Here is a 20551-nt window from a genome sequence, read left to right on the forward strand (position 1 = left end):
AAAATAGCTGACCATAAGTGATCAAGTAGTTGTGTGTGTTTCAAAACAATACTAAGGCCTCTTATAATTTTGGATGGATTCAATGTATTAGATTCCTGACTTGAGTGTTTCAAACTATGATCATTGATGTTAATATTTTGTTGAGGTCATGTTGTTTACCCTATATGCAAATTTAATGCCAAGTATATTCAGAAAATTATAAAATAGATTGGAAGATATTATTTCCATTCATAACAGGATTAGGTGGACATATTTGTTTAAATGAAACAGAATTTCCATGCATTTGATAGATATGTGGGTAGGGCACACAGATTTTTCTGTTCTGCAAACACCCACTATCTCTTGAAGTTCATTATTTGTGATCTGGAAATCATCTTGGAACATTTTCTTATATGTGTGCAAGTGCTATAGTGTATTACATAGTGGATTCCACAGTTTGCCACGTGACCCTCAGTGGTTTAGTGTTAACACTATAGTTAAACTGACAAAGAATGTAGCCAGGGATATGAGAGGTCACCATCTCCAGCTGCCAAAGAATTGGGATCTATTCATAGACAGGTAGGAAGTAACAGTAGTCAGTTTTAGGGGCTTGTTTGTTTTTTTCTTTTTCAATCAAACCCCTTTCCAAAAGCAAGTTGAATCAGTTTGTTTTAAAAGTGAACACTGAAGCAAACATACAGAGCAACTAGTGCACTTAACAGTATCAAAAGGGCTATAATGGACCTGCCTGCATAAAATACATACTGTATATCTTTGGAAGGAAATCTATCAACTGAACAACACATGCGTTGGCTCTTCTTGAGGCATTACACATCATGAAATCTGTTGACAAAGTATTGTTAGCAGGAGAGATCAGAAAGACATGGCATGTGAAGTCAATTATGGCTGCCAACAGCTCAGATTGTATTACATGGCAGACTTGGAAATCTGTGTTAGGCTCTTTGGAGTGTCAAAATATAGGTAACTTGGCAAGGTTGACCGAGATGTTTGTGTGTAGAGTCAAAGGATTTTTAACTGCTGAATTAAGGGCAGATGTTTTACAGTGAGGACTTCAAAGCTTTGGATTTATAGCAAAGCTGTCTGCTGTAGTAATGGTGACATGAGTCCTTTCATTCTCAGGGGAACCTCTCAGGCTTCCATTAGCTCGCTAGCTGGCACTGAGAACATTATTATGAAGAAAACTCAGTTATTCCATTTACAGTAAGCTGTCACTGTGATGTTATATCACTCTCTAAGCTTTCAGGTAATCCTAATATGTAAAATGTTAATGGGGGAAAAAGTTGATGAAAAAGAGAAGATGCCCAATCATTGGCTAATTTTTTTGTAATTGATTTCTACTAATAGATGTTGATAATAATAATGTATTGACCCTAAAAGTAGGACTGTGCTACTAAAAATTGGTAGTTAAAGGTCAGACTTCTTGGTGGGCTTAAAGCTGCAGATATTTCAGGAAACGTAGCCAAGGAGTTGGTTTCCATAGGTTTCATGCCAGTGCTTGCTATTTAGAGGTTAACCTAGATGAGATTCTATCAATACTCACAAATTAAGATACTAATTAAAAAGAAAAAGCTAAAAATCTGTATACATTTCTGCACCTCTGTTGATATTGGTGTCAAAATTTAACTTCCTTAAGTTTGACTCTAGTATTTAAATCTCTAGAACCAGCATTGTTATGAAGTAATTGTTCTTTTCTGTGTAGCAAGCAAGCAGTGGACCTACTACCTTTTGTCAGTGTTCTCCCATGAAAATCATGACAATTTCTGCAGCCTAGTAGTCATTCCAGGACTTTTGTAAACTGAGTTCGGAATATTTTATTGCTACATGTATTCATGTTGCTTTTCTCTGTTATCAAAGTACCACTTACAACTTTGCTTTCCTTTCTTTCATGTTATTGTTGTCTTTTAATTTTGGAATAACTTTTGCTAATATTTGTACAAATACATTTTGCGAAAATGCGCTCATATCTAAACTACAGCAGAGTCACAATGCTGTATTTGTGGGCTTCTCTGGAATAGAGCAAGGTAACTTTATGAGATGGATCAGGAAAATGCAATCCCTCTGTTCTACTCACTGCCTGTTCACTGGCTGTGAATTTGCCAGTGCTTTCAGAATGCATAGAATGTGTTATGGGAATTGCATTGTCTTAATGTTACACGTTTTTGTAATTTTTTCTTTAAAGGAAAATAATACTAGAGACTGATTATAAAATAAAGTAATGCAGATAAATGCTCATTTTGAGTTTGTTCCACCTTGTTTATATCCTTAGTGTAACAGTCATAAGGTTGTGCTTCTGTTGTTCTTTTTTTCACTGCTTAAAGCCCTGTAAATTAATTTTTAGTGTGGAAGTCAATTTTGAGAATCAATTTGCTGAGGATGACAGTTTAAGAAACCAATTTCACAAATAATACTTTGCAGCTTTTAATTAAAAAGTAAAAGCAGAAATTTTTAATCTTGCAGCTCCTGAACAACATTCTGTATCTATGCCTGCAACAAAATTTCCATCAAAAAATCCCTTTGCCTTTCAGCCATTAAAATTTTCCACAGGGTTAAATATTCACTTGGTGGGTTCTAGCCTAGAAGAAATTCCATTTTGGTATCCACAGGCCTTAATGACCCTGACGGGCTGCCCAGAGGCCTCCTCTGCTGCAAGGGTTCTGCCCCAGCCCCATTCCCCAGCTTTAGCTGGGACCTCCTGGGTCCACCCAGATCTCCCCCTGCCTTGCCCTTTCCCTGAGCATCAGGACCCATTCTTGGCACTGCTTGGCTGCAGTGGCCCAGGCCATTGTGGTGATGGCTCGGCCACGTTTGTGCCACCAGGGCTGCTGCTTCCCCCCCAGGGAGCAGCTGCCTTGGCTGTTCCCAGTGGTCAGGGTGGAATGGTGCTCCTGGGATGCTGGGCAGGGTGTCCTGCCAGGCTGGCTCTGGCTGTGATGTCCTACTGGTGCCCTTGGGGCCTTGGTCTTCCACAGAACAGTATTAACATAAACTGTTCATTTGTCCACTTTTGAGTGACGTGGCAGTGACACAAACATGCTTTTTGAATGTCACTTCTCATTGATAGTTAAAATAAATAAAATAAACCTAGATTGAATTCCCCGAGAGCTTGGCAACAATTTCCAGTCATCTTAGCTGAGAGAGGTGGGAAAAAAAAGCGCTTCTGTTTCAAAATCTGGTGTTTAAAATTTGTGAAGAGACACCAGAGTGCTCTGCCTGAAATGTGCTAGAGAATCTGTAGAGATTTGATTGCTGAAAGAAGTTAAAAATCAATTTTGGGAGTATTCACAAATCAAGGAGATCTTAAAATAATTAATTGCTTAATTTGAAATAGTTAATCTAAACTTTGTGTTAAATTTTATAGTCTGTCATCTTCTCCAGTTTGCTCTTAGTTCTTTCTTTTGGCATACCTTTAAGTTGTAGGTAAAAATGTCAAGTAAAGGCAGTTCCTTTATGTGGGCTACCAACCAGGCACAGAGTAGGGTTGGGGTTTTTTTTATCCTCATGAATCTCACTAGTAATTTTAACCACATTATTACATAGAGGTACTATTCTATATCATAATAATGTTATTTCATGCAAGTAGAATACCTGCTAGTATAAGTCAGACTTCCACCAAGATCTCATGCAGTTACATTAATTTTACAAATAAACTGTAGTCTACTTCAGTTTTCTTCTGCACTAAAAACAGCATTTATATTGGAAAAGGTGAGATTGTGAACTTGGGAAATTGAGGACTTGTACACCAAAAGATAGCAAGGTTTCCCTCTAACCCCGAAGTTTTCTAGGTCATTCAGGGAGAAGATTAATAGTTTTTTTTCTGTGCTGTATTTATGTTACTGTAGATGCTGTAAGTCCAAGGTTCTAGTTGATTATCATATGAGTTTAAGGTAAGATACATAACAAATGGAAGGAAAAGCCCCCCCAAACAACCCCAAACTGATAAACTCAATTTTAGAGCTGGAGGAAAGATGCACAGGTAGAATGATTTGGGGACAGAAGAACATACTTTGCTTTTTAATGTTTGCTTTTTGCCTTACCTACAAAATCAGTGCTCCATTTTAGAGTTTCATGTTAGTATTTTGTTTGTTTGTTTGTTTGTTTAGTATTAGGCAAACTGAAGTGCATTATCCCTGATAGCTTCACCTGTCCTGTAGCAAAATTACAGTTTTGGTTGAATATTGTATTCTTCATAGTTCAGATTTTGATCACACACATGTGTGTAAGAAAAGTTTTTTAATGACAAATATAGGAAATGTGATCTTTTGTAAGATAATAGAAGTACAGCAGCAGTTCTGCAAGCTAATTTTTCCTAATGTTGTTCGGAAAAAAAATCTTTGATGGAAAAGAGCAGATTTTCAACATCCATGAATCATGTTGATCATTCCAGTAACAGTTGGTGTGATTTCAAAATATATTTAATGGATTTTAAGACTGGTGTTGTTATTGGCACTGGTAAGCTTGAGGCCTTTGCATCTTAGCCTTTACAACTTCTCTGTACTTAGTGCTACATAAAAAAATGAGAAAGCAATCTCTTCTCTGCCAAACCCAGAAATAGAGTAAAAAAATATGTAGGTGTACAGAATCGATAGAAAGACAAGCAGAAAAAAATTGAAAGAAATAAAAATGTTTCTTCACTACTTTCCCAAGTGATGTGATTATCTGACCCATGCAAAATAAATTAAGATCAATAAACTTATTCATTTTAGGCAATATTCCACACCTTCTTTTTCGATCAAGAGCTCTGTCTTAATATGTAGTGATTATTATCTTACTTGGCAGATCTCTCAAAATATTTGGAACTCCCACGATTTTCTGTCACTTTTTGGCAGCTACTTACAATCTCTTGAACAGCTGCTGTTAGCTCAGGAATTTCTGGCTGATTTTCCTGTGAGATTACAGTTGCAGCTCCAGCTGGTAATTGTGGGTTGCAGGCCTCACCTGCCACCAACAGAAACTTCTGTTCTCATGCTATGTATTTCCTGATAGCAGCTTACTCACTCTTTCTTTTTGTGCAGAAGGGAAAGACAAATTGGATTTTGTCAAGAGGACAATTAGGTTTATCACCAGTGATGGCACAGGGGACCATCAAACAGTGGAGTGATATCACTAGTCATCTTTCCCCAAAACTGAAGTAGTAGTTTCTAGTAGACTTGCTTTGTTCTTCTCTTTGCTCTTTTCATTAACTTCTGGCAACACTTGAGTTGGGAAGGACAGATGAACAGGATAGAAAAAGATAGTATGCAGGATTTACATTGACAAAGATGTGAATGCCAGTTTTGGAATAAGAATTAATGAGGATCATCCTGTGATTTTCAAAGGAATCCTCCGGTGGTGCTTTTGCTCTGCTTTTGATTTTCTTTGAGCTGGCAAAAGTCATCTCCATACCTAAATGAAAATTAACATAAAGAAATAGTGGTGAAGTAATTACTTTAGATGATAATAGATACAAATTCCTTGGCATTTGTAGTAATTTTGTGTGTGCAAAGAAAAGAAAAAAAGTGGTTTTCATTAGTCCATATGAGCCTAAGATTCAGAAGGTGAGCTCATTAAAGACTGCAAGCTATGAATTGCTGCTCCTGATCAGCGGTCAGACTAGTGTCTCTTGCTAAGCCATTGGGACTGCAAAATCTTCTAATGTAGGCTGTATCCCTTATCTTCCTGACTGTTTTATTTTTGGGGCGTTGGTTGGTTGGTTTTGGTGGGGTTTTTTTTGTTGGTTGGTTGGTTGGTTGGTTTTGTTTTTTTTGAGGAGGGGTTTGCTACTTGCTTGAGCATTTAGTTTACAAGTAGAGGTCATAGACAATTTGACTATGAAGAAATTGTGCCAGCTGGGCACATCTGTGGCCATGTGACTGATAACTTCAAGAAGTTCTCCTTTTGGCAAGAACAACAGGTGTAAAAATTCCTGTGATGCAGGTGTAATGGGAAAATGGGGACTACAAGTTACATTTGAAAAGACAGAGTAGTTATGACATATACTAACTTGGTGTGCATTTTTCTGTAGGCAGTTGTTGCTAAATAACACCCCAGCCTCCATTTCAATTTTTAAGACATTAATAGAATCTGCTAGTTAATCAGTGAATGATAAGATTCTTTGGGTTCACATAAGTGAAAAAATATGAAGATTAAATGTTCTTAGTGTCTATTTTCTCTGTACTCAAGACCATATTTATCCAAGATTCAGTGTCTTGGTAAGTGGAAATGTAGGCATAACTAAATCCCAGTGAGTTTATAGTATGATGTTAGGAGTCTTGCTTTTGCAAGAATCTGTAGCTTTTTTTATCTACTATTATGAAGCATTGTTTTTTTTCTATCTTTATTATACATTAGTCCTTTAAGGTGCAGCTTGTAGTACTTGCATGCAATGAGAAATCTGGGAATTTCTTCTCAAGTTGTTCAGATGTTGTATGTGAGAGAATTTGCAAAGCCATAACTAATAAGCGTGCTGTTCTGGGAGCTGGCACAAGAACCATGATTCTCTGCCAACAGAGCACTACCATGGCTGTTTAGTACCCAATTAAAACAATAATCTCTCAATATTTTGGGAGGGGGAGGAGTCATGTTGTGAGATGGAAATATGAAAAAATTTGCCAGCAGATTGACCAACAGTTTCTTTCACCACATAGATGTGCTCCCTGTCAAAATTTGTAATTGGTGTGATAAATGGCATTTAAACACTTTATAGTATATTTAAAGAAAATTTTGGTGTTTAGCTTGGCTTAGCCCCTCTTAACACTTAAATATTTGACCTACCCTGTAGCTATTATGGAGCCAGTGAATTGCAAAAGAAGATTGCTTAAATTATAAAAATATTATTTGTGGTGCTTATATTGAATGTCAAATAAATGAATTCTGATCACACAGAACATTAGACATATTTACTCCCTTACCTTCCCAGTTTATGAAGTTGAACGTTGAAAGAACTTTTTAAGAATCAGTAAATTTACATATCTGTAAAGTTGACAGTGTGACACCTGGACATAATATACTAGCAAGAGTGTTTTCAGTGTATCTTTCTTTATTCTATTTGGTCTTGAAAAATTCCCTCAGAAGCCACGAGAAAGGCTGAGAAATTATTAAAACCATTATCTTTTTTCTTTGAGACTTTATATATTTAATGGACTGGTTTTCTTTGCAGATACATAGAACTGTCTAGGTATATTTTTCTACTTCCAGTCATGAAAGTTTCTTCATATTTATTTCTTGTTCAGAGGAAGGCTCCCCTCCACACCCAGCTCACCCCATCCGCTTGCCTAAAGCCCCTGTGGCCTTACCTGTGTGATTTTGCCCAGTACATTAGTTAGTGGAATTAAGATGGTGGGGTGAATGCCTGCTGGCATCATGGAAGTCAAGCAAAATTCTCCTTTAAGTGATAATTACTTTATAAAACTGGTTGAAGACCGCTAATGTCTAACCTTAAAAGTATTGTCTTTCTCAAATATTTGTTGAAAATTCAGCAGAAAATTTGCAAAACACAAAGCCAAGTCTGCGCCAATTACTAGGAATTAGTTTGTCTTGTTTGCTATTGAGAGGGATAAGCTGTATTTAAAGAATTGTTGAGATGATTGTTCTTGTTATTTATTCTTAGTCATCATGGTTAATAGAACTGTCAAGCACAAAGCATTTTGCACTGTAGACAGTCTGTGCTTGTCAACTAAATAATCTATTAGTAAATGAAAAACAAAGTATTTGGATAGGATGATGCCACCCAGTGGTACAATGGTGAACAGAAATACTGACAGCCTTTCAGAAGCTTTGCATCAAAGCTCAATAATGGTTGATATGTGGGTCAGTTTGATTAATACACTAGAAAGAAGTTTTCTGGCTCTGATTGCTACATATATAAAACTCGATTTTGTAGAGAAACAGAATTTTTGCATGTAAATGACTAACATTGAAAAGCATATTGGAATTCTTTTGTATTGATTAGGAGTGTCACTAACAGTTTTATCAGGTTTGGAGAGACAGGAATGAACCTGCCTGTGTAGATTAATCAGTGGAATAACCTTTCAGTCAGGAGGTAAATGAAAATAAATTACTTGCCTGCATGAGATCAAAGTCTGTGGAGACTAGTCTGATATCATATGTGCCTCACTCAAAGGCTGGTACCTGATGAACATTTGGAGTCTTCCTCTTTTCTGTGCACAAACCACCACCCCCACCCCCCCCAAGACTGAATGCCTACAGGAAGAAGAGAAAATTAGGCCTAACATTTTATCGAACAAGCAGAGAGCTACAGCTAAGTGGTAAAGAAATACCACAGAAATGGGAGCAAAAAAATGGAGTATATTTGGCAGGCTGACAAAATTTATTTAAAGACAGGTTTTTTCATTCTCTGAGTTTTAGATGTTAAAATTGGCAGACATTATACTGAAGATTGCTTATTCTCAACATTTTGAAAAGCAGTCTTTGGAGTTACATTCTTTTTGGCAAGGACAGAGGGGAGCAAGTAGGTGATACAGTATGAAGAAAAGTCTGTGAAGTACATACAAGTGCATATATAATACTTAAAAAAGACTTTTCATGAAGGAACAGTAACTTGCATAGAAAAAAATTATCCAAGGAAACATTTCCATGCGATCAGGTGTGGTAACATACAATGAAAATAGACCTTAGCATGACAGGAGGCCTGCTAAGCAAATTAATATTCTGAGCATTAACTGCACGGCATGTGGCTGTAAAATTCCATGCATGTGCATAGCTATTTATTTAATCTTTGTCCTAATCATAATAAATTCTTGAAAAGATATTTTAGTAGAGGAGGAGAGAGGTTCAAAGATGATTTGTTAAAATAAATAAATTAAACTTTGTTTCTCTTTCAAACTAATGATTTGAGTGAAGAACTAAAGCTCATAACCAGAATTAAAACAGCAGGTGGAAACCTGGAGCTGGGAAATGCTAATTGCTGGCACCACCATCCTGGTACATTGATCAGGATATCAGTTTCACAAGAGAAGTATTGAAAGCTCAGTGTAATCCTAGCTCAAGCAGAACTATTAATAGACAGATGTCCCCTCTCTGCACCTCCCCATTTCCTAAAGAGTTGTTGCTTTGCTGCGGGGAACTATTACCCTTGCAGTAGCATGCTGTCACTGTGGAGAGCATGACATAGACTGAGTAGGATCTTGTGTGACAAAATGGAGAAAGAAATCAACTTCTCTTGCATTTAGAGAGAGGTATGAAACCAGTCTACCCCCTACTCTCATCTTTCTTGAAAATATTGTGGGGAGTAGAAAGGGGTCTATGGTACTTCTGTCATTTACTTGGGTTCATCTTCTACCTCTTACTGACTCTAGACAGCTTATGCACTCCCCAACAGTTTGGTTTGAGTGATGGTGAAAGCAGCCTTCTGCTGAATAGAGTGCAGAACTGACTTTCATTTTCTCACTGCCATCTGAATACAACTAGCAGTTATACAAAATTCATATGCAGCTAGGTCTTTATTCCCAACAGATACAGGGAAGCTAGTACTCTAGCTGGGAGTTTGTCAAAGAGTTTGGTGGCTGAAACACACATATGAGATGGGAAGGAAGCAAAGGGTGTGGGGATTGTGGCAACGAATGTTCAAGAGGATTTATGGGTGTCCTTAGTGCCTTCATTGTAGGGTGTTCTAAACCTTCTTGTTCACTTTCATGTCTGTTCATGAAAATGAGAGTCGTGTTAAATTGAAGAGCTGTCTAAGATTAAAGTATGCTTTATGTTTGGGCCTCTATAGGACTTGATCACCCAGCCTATCTATTTGTAACTGGCAGAGAAAATATCAGAGGAAAGAATTTAAGCTTAATAGGAAATGTTTAAACCATCTGAAAAGATGGTTCAAATACATTTCCTCGTACTATCTCCAAACCCTTTTTTTTTTTTTTCCCAAAAATGGACATCTTAGTATTCAGATATTACAAGATTTAATATTGATTTCAACAGTCTCTGGGTTTTTATTATCTTTAAAAAGGCCTTAAAAAAAAGCAGCTATCAGGACATTTTTATACAGGCTTATTTTCCTTCCAACTTTCTGCCACTTCATTTCCCCTCCAAGAAGTCATGTAGTCTAGCTTAGAATGAAATAAATCTTACAGTTATTTGCAGTATATGAATTGGAAAAATTGTGTAACTTAACTCTGTAAAGAAGGAACTCAAAGTGGAGAGACATCTTAGAAACAAGCTAGTCTTCAGCTAAGATTGTTGCATTTATAACAAATCAAGATAGTGATGGGAGAATAAGGGAGGAGAATTAACATGTAATGAGAGTTTTCTGCCTTTTCAGAAAAAGTGACAAAAAAGTCTCTTCATTATAAAATATATAAAAGTATATTTTTGTGTGTTTTACTCATAGTTTTCAAAGGTTTTTAACATTACCCAATGAATGCAGGCTATCTCTTGATGAACTCTGTTCTTGTCTATTCCTCTGCATCATTTAGATGGCTCAGAGAAAGTAAAAAAGCAAATGTTTTGGATAATGGAGTTTCCACATTAGTTTCTTTGCCAGTGTCTTATTCAGAAATGAGACATGGCAAATTATTATCAGATTTTCTTTTGGATATTAGGTTTCTGAGAAATTGGCAGCTAGGTGAAAGTTGGAGCCAGCTTTTAGACGCACGATTCATACTGAAGATCAGCCTTGTATGAGTTTTAAGTTAGGACAGCGTGATGATGGCAGCAAACTGCTGTAACATCCTGATTGATTGTCTTCTCAACTTCTGCTTTTCCTTTCTGAAGTTTTATTGACTCCTGTTCTCTAGGATCACTGTTGTCAAATTAGTTATCAGATATAAAACCCAGTCAGTCTTTTTCTATTGGAAACTATTGTCGCAACAATAAAGATTTTAGGCTTTTTGAGGCAGGAAGAATAACTTTATGACTGTTTTCAAAGTTCAGAAAATACAGTATCAGACCTGAATTTCTTGTGGCAAGACAAGTGACTAAATGCCTTCCTAAATATTAAAGTCTTGATACTATCTGGGTATTATTTTCATCTAAACTTAATTCTTAATCAAAACACTACAGTCAGGCTTATGGAATCAAGAATTAAAATAGAATGAGTTCTATTCTGCTATTGAAGAGCTATTCATACTCCCACAGATAACTTTAATACATTTCTAAAAGGAAAAGAAAGTGCCACCTGCACACAATGGCATATTCCATCTAGTTTCTCACCTATTCCTCAGTACAGAAAAGAGCATTTGATCTGAACTCTAGGTAACAAAAGCTGTATCTTTTCCCCAGATCAAACAATTGATATTTGTGCTTGGTTGTATCATTACTGTTATAGAAGGAGAAAATGCAGAGAACAGTTTCAGTCTAATTTGTGCCCCAGGGATTGATGTAGGTCTGCCAGGTAAGCAGTCTAATTGTACGAGGGATTTATTGAGTGCAGTATTCTATTGAACGTGAAGCTGTCATGACCCTGAGTACATTCGTACTGTGTAATTGAATGTCTGCATTCTTTCTTTTTTAAGCCTGTTTTCCTGGGGATTTTTTAGGAAAAGGAAAGGCTCAAGGCATTAAATTTGCAGTGTTTCAAGCTGCAGAGATAAGTGAAAGCATTTTTATAAGGCTTGGGAGCATGTGAGTTGAAAAGTATGCCTGAGGATCTGCAACAGTGCTTTCTAGTATTTGCAGCTTCCTGAACTGTATGAGCAGATGAGATGAACACTGTCTAAAGCATGCTGTTGACATCAGTATTGATAGCATGCTTCCACATGTCTTCCACAGAAAAAGCAGCTTCCATCAAAAAGTGTTTTTATTGCATTATCGCTCTAACTACCCAAAGCTCTGTAGGGCTTGGTTTGTTATCTTGATTTTGTGGAAGCAGACACTGAAGATTGCAGATACTCACTCTGTAGGGACCCAAAAAGTGGATGGTGGAGAGCATAGGAAACTTGGTGGATGGAGAAAATTTTGGTTTATTGAGAAAAGGATTGATCTGTGATTTGGGTATTTTGTAGAAAGATTCTCTATAGGAGAAAGGAAAAGGCTGTTTAATAAGGTTTGACAAGAATCAATATCTTGAATCTGGTGCTGGACAAACTCAAATAGAAAATAAGCCCTTCTCATTTGCATATCAAGAGTAACCTAGTAAGTGTAAACTAGGATAAAAAAAAAATTTGTTTTCTTGTTCTGATTTAGCTTCTAAAATTCTTTTCCTCTTGTTTAGTCTCTCAAATGTCTGTTGTATGCCAAGTATATATCATGCAATGGTAGTGCATATAGGCAGGACTAAAATGGTCTGTATTCTAATGTAATTGAAATTTGCTTCAGTATGTATTTCAGATAAAAAATTCCATTTTAAAATCACATGTAGAATTTTTATTTTCCATACATGGATTACTTCCAATGCATAAAGAGAAGCCTGCCAAGAATTCCTAAGGTCAGTCTAGTTACTTTTGTTCAGTGCATGTCAAGACTTATAGTACTGATGGGTCGATGATTCTGTGGGTAACACAGTTTGGCCTGTCATTCTGACACCTTTGTTAAAAAACATCCTTGTGCAGTCTCATAATGAAAATAGATCTACCCACACAAATTTTTATAAAGATGCTTTACATGTAGACCAGCCGGTCTAGGATTTTGCAATAGTGATAGGATGGTGGATGTGCAAACATGCTAATCAATAATACTGTGCATAAGTTTGTCAAACGTGATTTATAACTTAGTCTGTGATCTAAGCCTTAACGTTAGACAGTATTCTTCAGGATCCAACTGTTTTATAAAGCACAATCCTGATGTATCTTCGATCATATTAGTCCATTTAGTGGATAATGGTCTTTGCAGTACACTTGTGCAATAAGCAGTTATTTGTGTTCTTTACAGTCCTCATCAGGGGTAGATTTGTAAGTGTATCTTTCAGTCCTTCACTGCATTATCCATGCTTACTTCTCCCAGAAGTCCTGGGACACCGCTCTTCCTAGTTCTCCAATATATTTCACTTGGTTTCTTCTTGTTTCTGTACAGACAAACCCTTTGGGATTAAAAGTGTTTTGAATATTCTAATAATGGTGTTCATGGTATTTCCAGTCAGCAACACAGAATCCTTCTTCATCATGTTCTAACAGAAACTAAATGTGAATAAGTGGTAGCTTACAATTCTCACCTGTTCTTTTTTCTGAGCTTCCCTAAGCCCTTGACTAGACGCAGATTTGAAATCTAAACTGTTGGGTTCTGATGTCACTTGCTTTGTCTCTTTGTCTTTCTCTTCCCTTTGGTATCTCAAAGCTTCCAGGTTCTATCCATGGTCTACCTTGCCAAGTGTATTTGTGCAGATATGTTCCTTTTTTTTTTTTTTTTTTTTTTTTTTTTTATTTTTTATTTTTTTTTATTTTTTTATTTTTTTTTATTTTTATTTTTAAATTCCTATTTGCGATATTGTCGTAGAGAAAATTTTTCATCTTCTATTTTTTTTCTGTACCATATTTCATAAATTATAAAATCAGCATGTGTGCAGTGGTTTTACATCTTATCCCAAACACACACTATGCAAAAACAGAGGTTTATGCCTGTGCTTTAACATAGCAGCTGGTAATAGTTATTGTGCTGATTCATTTACATGGAAACTGCAAGTATAGAATCATATAGTAGAGAGAAAATCCTACTCAGATGGGCGAACTATGGTGTGATACATAAATGGTGTTCCTTCTTTATGGGAAGAATTACAGCATTAGGGAGATGGTGGACTGAGTTTTTATGTTGAGGTTTTTTATTTGGTGGGTTGGTTTTTTTATATATGTGAGAGACATTGGCTGGGAAGTGAATGAATTCTGGAAAGGAAAAGTAATGGGCTTGCTTGAGGCAGGGAAAGAAGTGAAATAAACAGCTACAGCAGTCAGGACAGTGGTGTTATCCTACTCTTGTCTGTGAAAGGATGACTAGGTACATGCACTGAGAACCCTTAGTGCAATGTCTCAAGGCTTGTCTCAAGGCACTCTTAGTTTATGGGAAAGAAAGCTTTTTTTGTAGACCAGCATTCTATCATGAGCACAAGTGCCTGATGTGAGTTGAATAAACTTTGCTGCCTAGGGAAAATTTGAAACTCCAATGCATTTGATTTTGTACCTAAAATGCAGTGGCAGTGTAAATGTTCAAATCACCACAGGTTCATGGATGTGAATCCAGTCACCCTGTTGTTTCAGTGAGTTGCTTATGGCCATTTTCAATCAAGTGTTTCAGAAGTGTTAAACTTATTAACTCATTTACCTGGTCAAGTGAAACCAAGTCCAAAGACTTAAAGGAATCAAACAAACAGTAACAGATATGTTAGCATACAGCTTTGCAGGCTGTTTCTCATATCCCTTTTATTTACTTATCCGACTTGACATTTTTATAATGTGACACTTATTACATTAAACACATGTCATCAAGGCTTCTTAGGTGGCTTATTCTAATTTTTTTCCAATTATTTTCTTCAGTGTACATTCTACTTCAAAGTTCAAACTTCAAATTAATACATTTCCATTTCAGTCAGCCCCTTTGACTGTTTTTATAGTTGTATGCTTTTTAATTTTGTCATGTTTATCATAGTTTTTCTATCTGGAGAGACAGAGATTAGATTGTTCTCATTAGTATTTTTAGTGTATTATCTGTTGAGTGAAATCTCTACATCTGTAAGTTCATATCTGCACGTTTGTTTTTTTTTTTTCCCAGCTTCAATCTGGTGTATATAATTGTAACTAATTCTTCTGGGTCTAGTGTTTAATACTAGTTTCTGTAGATCAAAGGATAAATTATTTCCGTATTTTAATATTTAGATTTGCAAAGCCTCAGAACTGGATTATAGATAGAGAATATACATATATATATATATAAAAAAAAATTCTATAGCATACATGGGTAGATACAGAATTCCAGAAAGTGGAATTTTATTCTGATAATGTAGAATAACAGAATAAAAATTAGATATTCATATTTTTAATAAGCAGCTCACCCTACTGTCTTAATTTTTTTTTAATAATTTTAAAATGATTTTAACTTTTCACTAAACGGAACAATTTGAGAGATTCAAATTGAAAGCTCTACATCTACTCTGTCTTATTGAATATAGAGATGACAGATAGTGACCTCCTTTGTTGGCTGCTGGTTTTCCAGAACAAAAACTTACGTGACAAAGATGCTTAACATTAATTTTATTTCTGTTGTACCACATGATATGATGAAAATGCAATAATAGTTGTTGATGGATCTTTATTTATGTTAAGTGTACAGGTTGCTTGTTGCACCATTAGTGCAAATCTTCATTTTAATTGTCAGGCTTAAGTGCTCCACCGTAGGAAAAAATAGATTGTCCATAGTCTGCCATTTTTTTCTCACATCATTTTATGAGTAAGCTAATTTTCAGTGAATACTGGTGAAAAGTCAATTAAATTATCTTATGACTACTTTTCTGAATGATTTATACTTTTAATTAAACTATGGTTGTGTTTTGTCAAATTTCTTCTGAAGCAATGTGTACCACCTTACCTAGTAAATATCATTCTCTTAGATACAAATCTGTAATTTTAAATGCAGTGACCTTTAGCTGTAGTGTCTTTGTTCTTTGTAGGTTTAGGAAAAAAAGGGTGAATGTTTAATTATGTTTAATTTAAGAAACTTGGGCAAAAAATGACAACTTGCTAATGCAGTGTTTTCTTTAGATTCTGGAAGTTTGATGTACTGAAATTAAATGGAAGACAAGTATATTAACATGTTAGAAGGTTCCTGCTGAATTCAGAGGGAAAAATTCTTGTTGCTATAAACATTAGCTTTCATATAGACAAGTAGGAAGAAGAATAAAGTTTAAAGTTTGTTATTAATTATTAATACTAGAAGGATTAGGCTTTTCTCTGCTTGTAAGACCAGTGAAGCATTGAAACCTAGTGATTTGAAATTTCTTTTCATGCAAGTATTAAGAACAGGTTAGACAAAAGGGGTCTGAATACAGTTGAGCTTTCTTCAGTGAGTGGGTTGAATCAGTTATATTTATGATGTTCCTGCCAATTAATTTTATTATGTTCCTGCCAGTTGAAGATTTTTACAGTATTTTTGGTCAGCATTTACAGAAGGCTCCATCCAGTGTGCTTAATTCTGTATGTGAATCATCTAGCTGAAATCCACGGGTTATAGCAGCAGAAATATTTACAATGTTGAGACTGTAGTTTGACCCATCTGCTTTCTTTGCTGTACATCACAGTATGCCTAGGAAGAAACAGAGAGCTAGAATTGGATGCCCTGTTTTGCCAAACTAAACTTTGCGAGTAGTTGATTTATTAAAAGGAATTTTATATGCAAGGATCGGAAAGAATTAACGCCAGGGCAGAATATCCCAGAAATTTAGTTAAATTTCATAGCTCTGGTCATTTATTCAACACTACAGAATCCTTCATAGTGATTAGAATTTATAATTTGCAACAGAATTGTATGAACTATGTAAAGTTTGTTATGGCTTTTGGCTACACCAAAAGGGAGAAACTTCTGCCATTTTAAATCATTAGGAAATGAATGAGTTTGATAGCTTCTCTTCAGCTGGAGCAGGGAAACTTCTAACATGAGGTTGATTCATAGCAAGGGCTGAAAAACAGAAGACTGAATCTCTTCTTGAGCTTAATTGCTGTATTTCTGAAGATTAGCTGGTTTTATAGCAAAAAAATCGCTGTTTGCAGGACAATAAACTGTGTAAATAAACTTTGTGTAGAGGTATGGTAAACTGTAATTTAACCTGATATTTAGAGATCCTTACATTTGTAGCTTCTATCATGCTCTGCTCCATTAGTAGCAGATACTGAAGGATATGATTCTTCTAAGTTTGTTTTTACATTGTTATATTCATATTGAGAGTGACGAGATGGTAGAACTAAGACCAGCTTTGTGTTCTGTCTGAATGTGGAGGACCTTTATAACTAGATGGAAAATTACTGGTGTATATTTTTTAGTAAGAATAAGGACTACTTTTCATCTTTTGCTAAACCAGTGTTTGTCTAGATAGATTGTTTTATTTCCACAACAGTGGGGAAGTATACATACGTAATATGTATAATTTGTGCTGTGATACATACATATACATTATAGTACATACTGAGTATGCCATAATTCCAGTTAATAATTGTACAGCACCTTTTTGAATGGTACACTTTGGAAGTCTGCAAGTTCAGTTTCTAAATTTTTGGCCTTGTCATCTGCTTGCCTTAAACAATTTACTGGGTTTCTGGCTTTGTCAGCGGTGCTTTAATCTATCTTGACTCAATAACCTCTTTCATAGGTGATAACATTTGCATGCACTGTGCAGCAGTTTGTAAGTATACCTGTACATCCAAGAAAATATTCACATCTTTAATATACAATTAATGAAACATTCTACTAGCCTCGTTAAATAGCACATAGTGGCCAAAAGTGGTATGAGTCATGACTGCAAGTTATGTCCCTGTGAGAAGGTTGGAAGTGTTTAGACAGCAAAATAATATGTATTTCGCTATGTAAGAGGAGGTTTTATATCTGGAATGTGCAATTTTAAATTTTTTTTTGCCTATCAAAGTCGAAAGATGCTGACAGGTTTTTCTGCAAATCTGACAAATTTCAGGGGGCCAGAAAATGGTGTCTTCTGTCAATTAAGCTGATTTTGTTTTGATCTAAATTTCTGTGGCAATTTACTAAATTAAAAGATTAATGTTTCAAAAAGCTATTAGTGTATAAAAACAGAGATACCAAAAGTAATTGTTCTGCAACTGGAAACAAATTCTATTAAAAACCTTATACAGTAAGTGAAATTTAGTTTTCTTGATAAAGCTGTTTTTTGGTGTTCTGTGAATTGCTGCCCTCCATAATTAGGTTATATATTTGAGAACTGTGCTAAAACTATAGTGATCATGTACAATTAAGGATAATTAAGAAAAATTGCTTGAAAAATGCATACCTATTCAGAAACATGGGAAAAATCCTTTTGTAATGGAACACAGATAATAAAATATTACAGTGTTACAAAATCATACTTTTATCATCTCAAGGTATCATCTCTTATGTGCGTGTTGCATTAAAATAAATTACTTGGTCAACTATGTCTTTCTGAACTCTCTGGAACCAAGCTATGAAGTAGTGGGCCTAATCTACATCCTTTAAATTGCTAGCTGGTCACCCTATAATTCAGGTCACATTGTTATGTTCAGTGCAACTATGAAGGTGAGTAAGGTAAAGGCAATTTACAAGCACCAGAAGTTATGAAAAGTACCCTGATTTATTCAGCAGAGATGTCTTTTACTAGAAAAGCAGCAGAAGGTGACTGAATAAATCACTCATATCAATGCATCCCTTATATCATCCATCTTCTTTTAGTTTGGTTGATTATGCATTCAAATCAGTGAAACTTGTGTGATTTAGGTCCTGTGCACTGTATTGAATAATTCACCTCAACATATCTGTGTGTTTATGATTCTTCAGTTATTCATCAGTTATTGAACAGTTTAGACATTTTGAAATTGCCCTGTATCTCATTATTTCATCCTCTTTTTTTTCTTGGGATTTTTTTGTTTGTTGGTTTTTTGGTGTTTGTTTTTTTTTCCCCCCAAAATACATTGAAAACTCAGGTTTGCTTTGAAAGCTCAAATAAAATTATATGAATGAAATAACAAACTGCTTATTTAAAAGAACCGATTGGATTTCAGACTTGTTACTGTAATTTGTGATTACTCCTCCCCCTTCTTCTCTTTCTCATCTTTTGTCCTCCTTTACAAGCATCTTCTTCCCCATCCCTGCGTAATACTGGTGCTATGTACAGTATTTTGTTTACAGTAGTATAAACATTTTCAGCCTGTGACTTCATTGCTGAAATAACTCACCTCTTTCATATCAACTCTTACCTAGGAGCCGTACAGCAGACTCATTGATGTAGGTTTTTTTCTGCATGGCAGCCCAGGCCAAGCTGTGGTTTCATTGCATGATGCAACTTCACCCTTTTTGGTTGTCTATGGGATTAATTATAATCTATTCTTGTATTGCCTGTGCATGCCAATGTGCTTACCATAATGGTGTATACACTGAATGCAGTCTAGAGCATTAAGTGCATGAAATGCAATTTTAAAAAATAACACAAAATTAGAAATTTCGAGCAAATGTAAATTATGCTTAGCAATAACTTAAGTTAAGCTTTTATAGAATGAATAGGACATAATATGTATCAGGTCTATTTATTTAAAATTTCCAGATATTACAGTAGTTTATTGACTAGATGCACAATTTCAGTGTGGTCAAGATGAGGGGAAGAAAGAGTGTACTAACTATCCTGTTGTGACAATGGCTGAATGGTGCCAGTAGTATCAGAAAGATAAACCTTTCCCTGCTGTCAACTTCAGCAGCAGGTGACAGTGAAAAGAGGTAAGACTATAAATAGTCTTTTATTAAAATTCAGAACTTGGGAAGAATTTTAAGTACAACGGAGGGGTTTGTTTGTTTGTTTGTTTTTAATGATGTTAAATAGCCTGCAAAATAATTTAAAATGTATTGGTTTACAAAACACAATGAAATTCCATATGAAGAATTGTAACACTGCTTGAAATTTCTTTTACAAATGACATTGTGACCATCCTAAGCAATGTTATTCATACGTTCTTAAATGTATTCAAATGAACCTTTCATCAGCACAGTATAAGATATAATTTAATGCTAATCTGTCTTTTTCCTTATAAAATGGTGAAACAGCACTTTTGGAAGTGACTTGAAATGTGTCTGAACACAATTTTGTTGTGCTGTTGATCAGTGCAAATGTTCATTTGTATGTGTTCAGACATTATGCTTTGTGAGCTTTTTGGTGTCGAAATTTATTTACAGATTTCAAATTAATATTCAGGTTGGAGAATAAGTATTATTTACTTCATACATTTAACTTTGAGGGCCTGTAATATAAAATGTTATGATGTTTGAAAAATGGTGATAGAAACCATATATATATATTAAGTGAAAATATGCTTAGTGTGTACTTTTAAGCAGGTAACTGAAAACATGCAATATGTATTCAAAGCAGTAAAAAATGGAAGTAATTTCCACAAGTCTTGTCATGCCACCCACATGATGATACTGTGCTGCCCTAAGAATATGTATTACTTAGGATTTTATTTTTTTTATATTATTCCTGTAGTCCAGTTAACGGCAGTTGCACTGGTTTGGGGTTTTTAATTACAATGAAGAAAAATTCTTTTAGTACTGTGAAACTATACTATATCTATACAGCAACATGGATTTATTCTTCCTTATATCAGTACAAAACAGATTATTATACCAGTCCTGTTGACTTCCCAGTAGCTCAGTGTGTAAGCTTAACTATGTGCCCGTTCTCCCATGCACAGCAGACAAGATAAAAAGGTGATGGATCACAAACACAGAATTACACAGAACATGCTGAGTTGGAAGGGACACAAGGGTCACTGAGTCTCGCTCTTAGCCCTGCACAGGACCATCCCCAAGAGTCACACCATGTGCCTGACGGTATCATCCAAATGCTTCTTGAACTCTGTCAGGCTTGGTGCTGTGACCACTTCCCTGGGTAACCTGTTCCAGTGCCCAACCACCCCCTGGGTAAAGAACCTTTTTCTCATCTCCAGCCTAC

General features: G+C 35.5%; 1 protein-coding gene across 38 annotated transcripts in view; it reads left to right on the forward strand.

Moving 5' to 3' along the window:
- The window catches only part of KCNMA1 (potassium calcium-activated channel subfamily M alpha 1), a 468105-nt gene that overhangs the window by 239451 nt on the left and 208103 nt on the right, over window positions 1-20551 (forward strand). For 15 of the 38 annotated variants that reach the window (XM_064662590.1, XM_064662591.1, XM_064662592.1 and 12 more), the window contains exon 4: window positions 18814-18837. The exons of the other annotated variants lie outside the window; for them this stretch is intronic. In XM_064662590.1, the coding sequence (XP_064518660.1) occupies window positions 18814-18837 (24 nt within the window). The remainder of the gene's footprint in view (window positions 1-18813; window positions 18838-20551) is intronic. 38 annotated transcript variants of the gene reach the window in all.

Source organism: Pseudopipra pipra, chromosome 8 (genome assembly GCF_036250125.1).
Source record: "Pseudopipra pipra isolate bDixPip1 chromosome 8, bDixPip1.hap1, whole genome shotgun sequence".
In the NCBI taxonomy this organism is placed as follows: domain Eukaryota; kingdom Metazoa; phylum Chordata; class Aves; order Passeriformes; family Pipridae; genus Pseudopipra; species Pseudopipra pipra.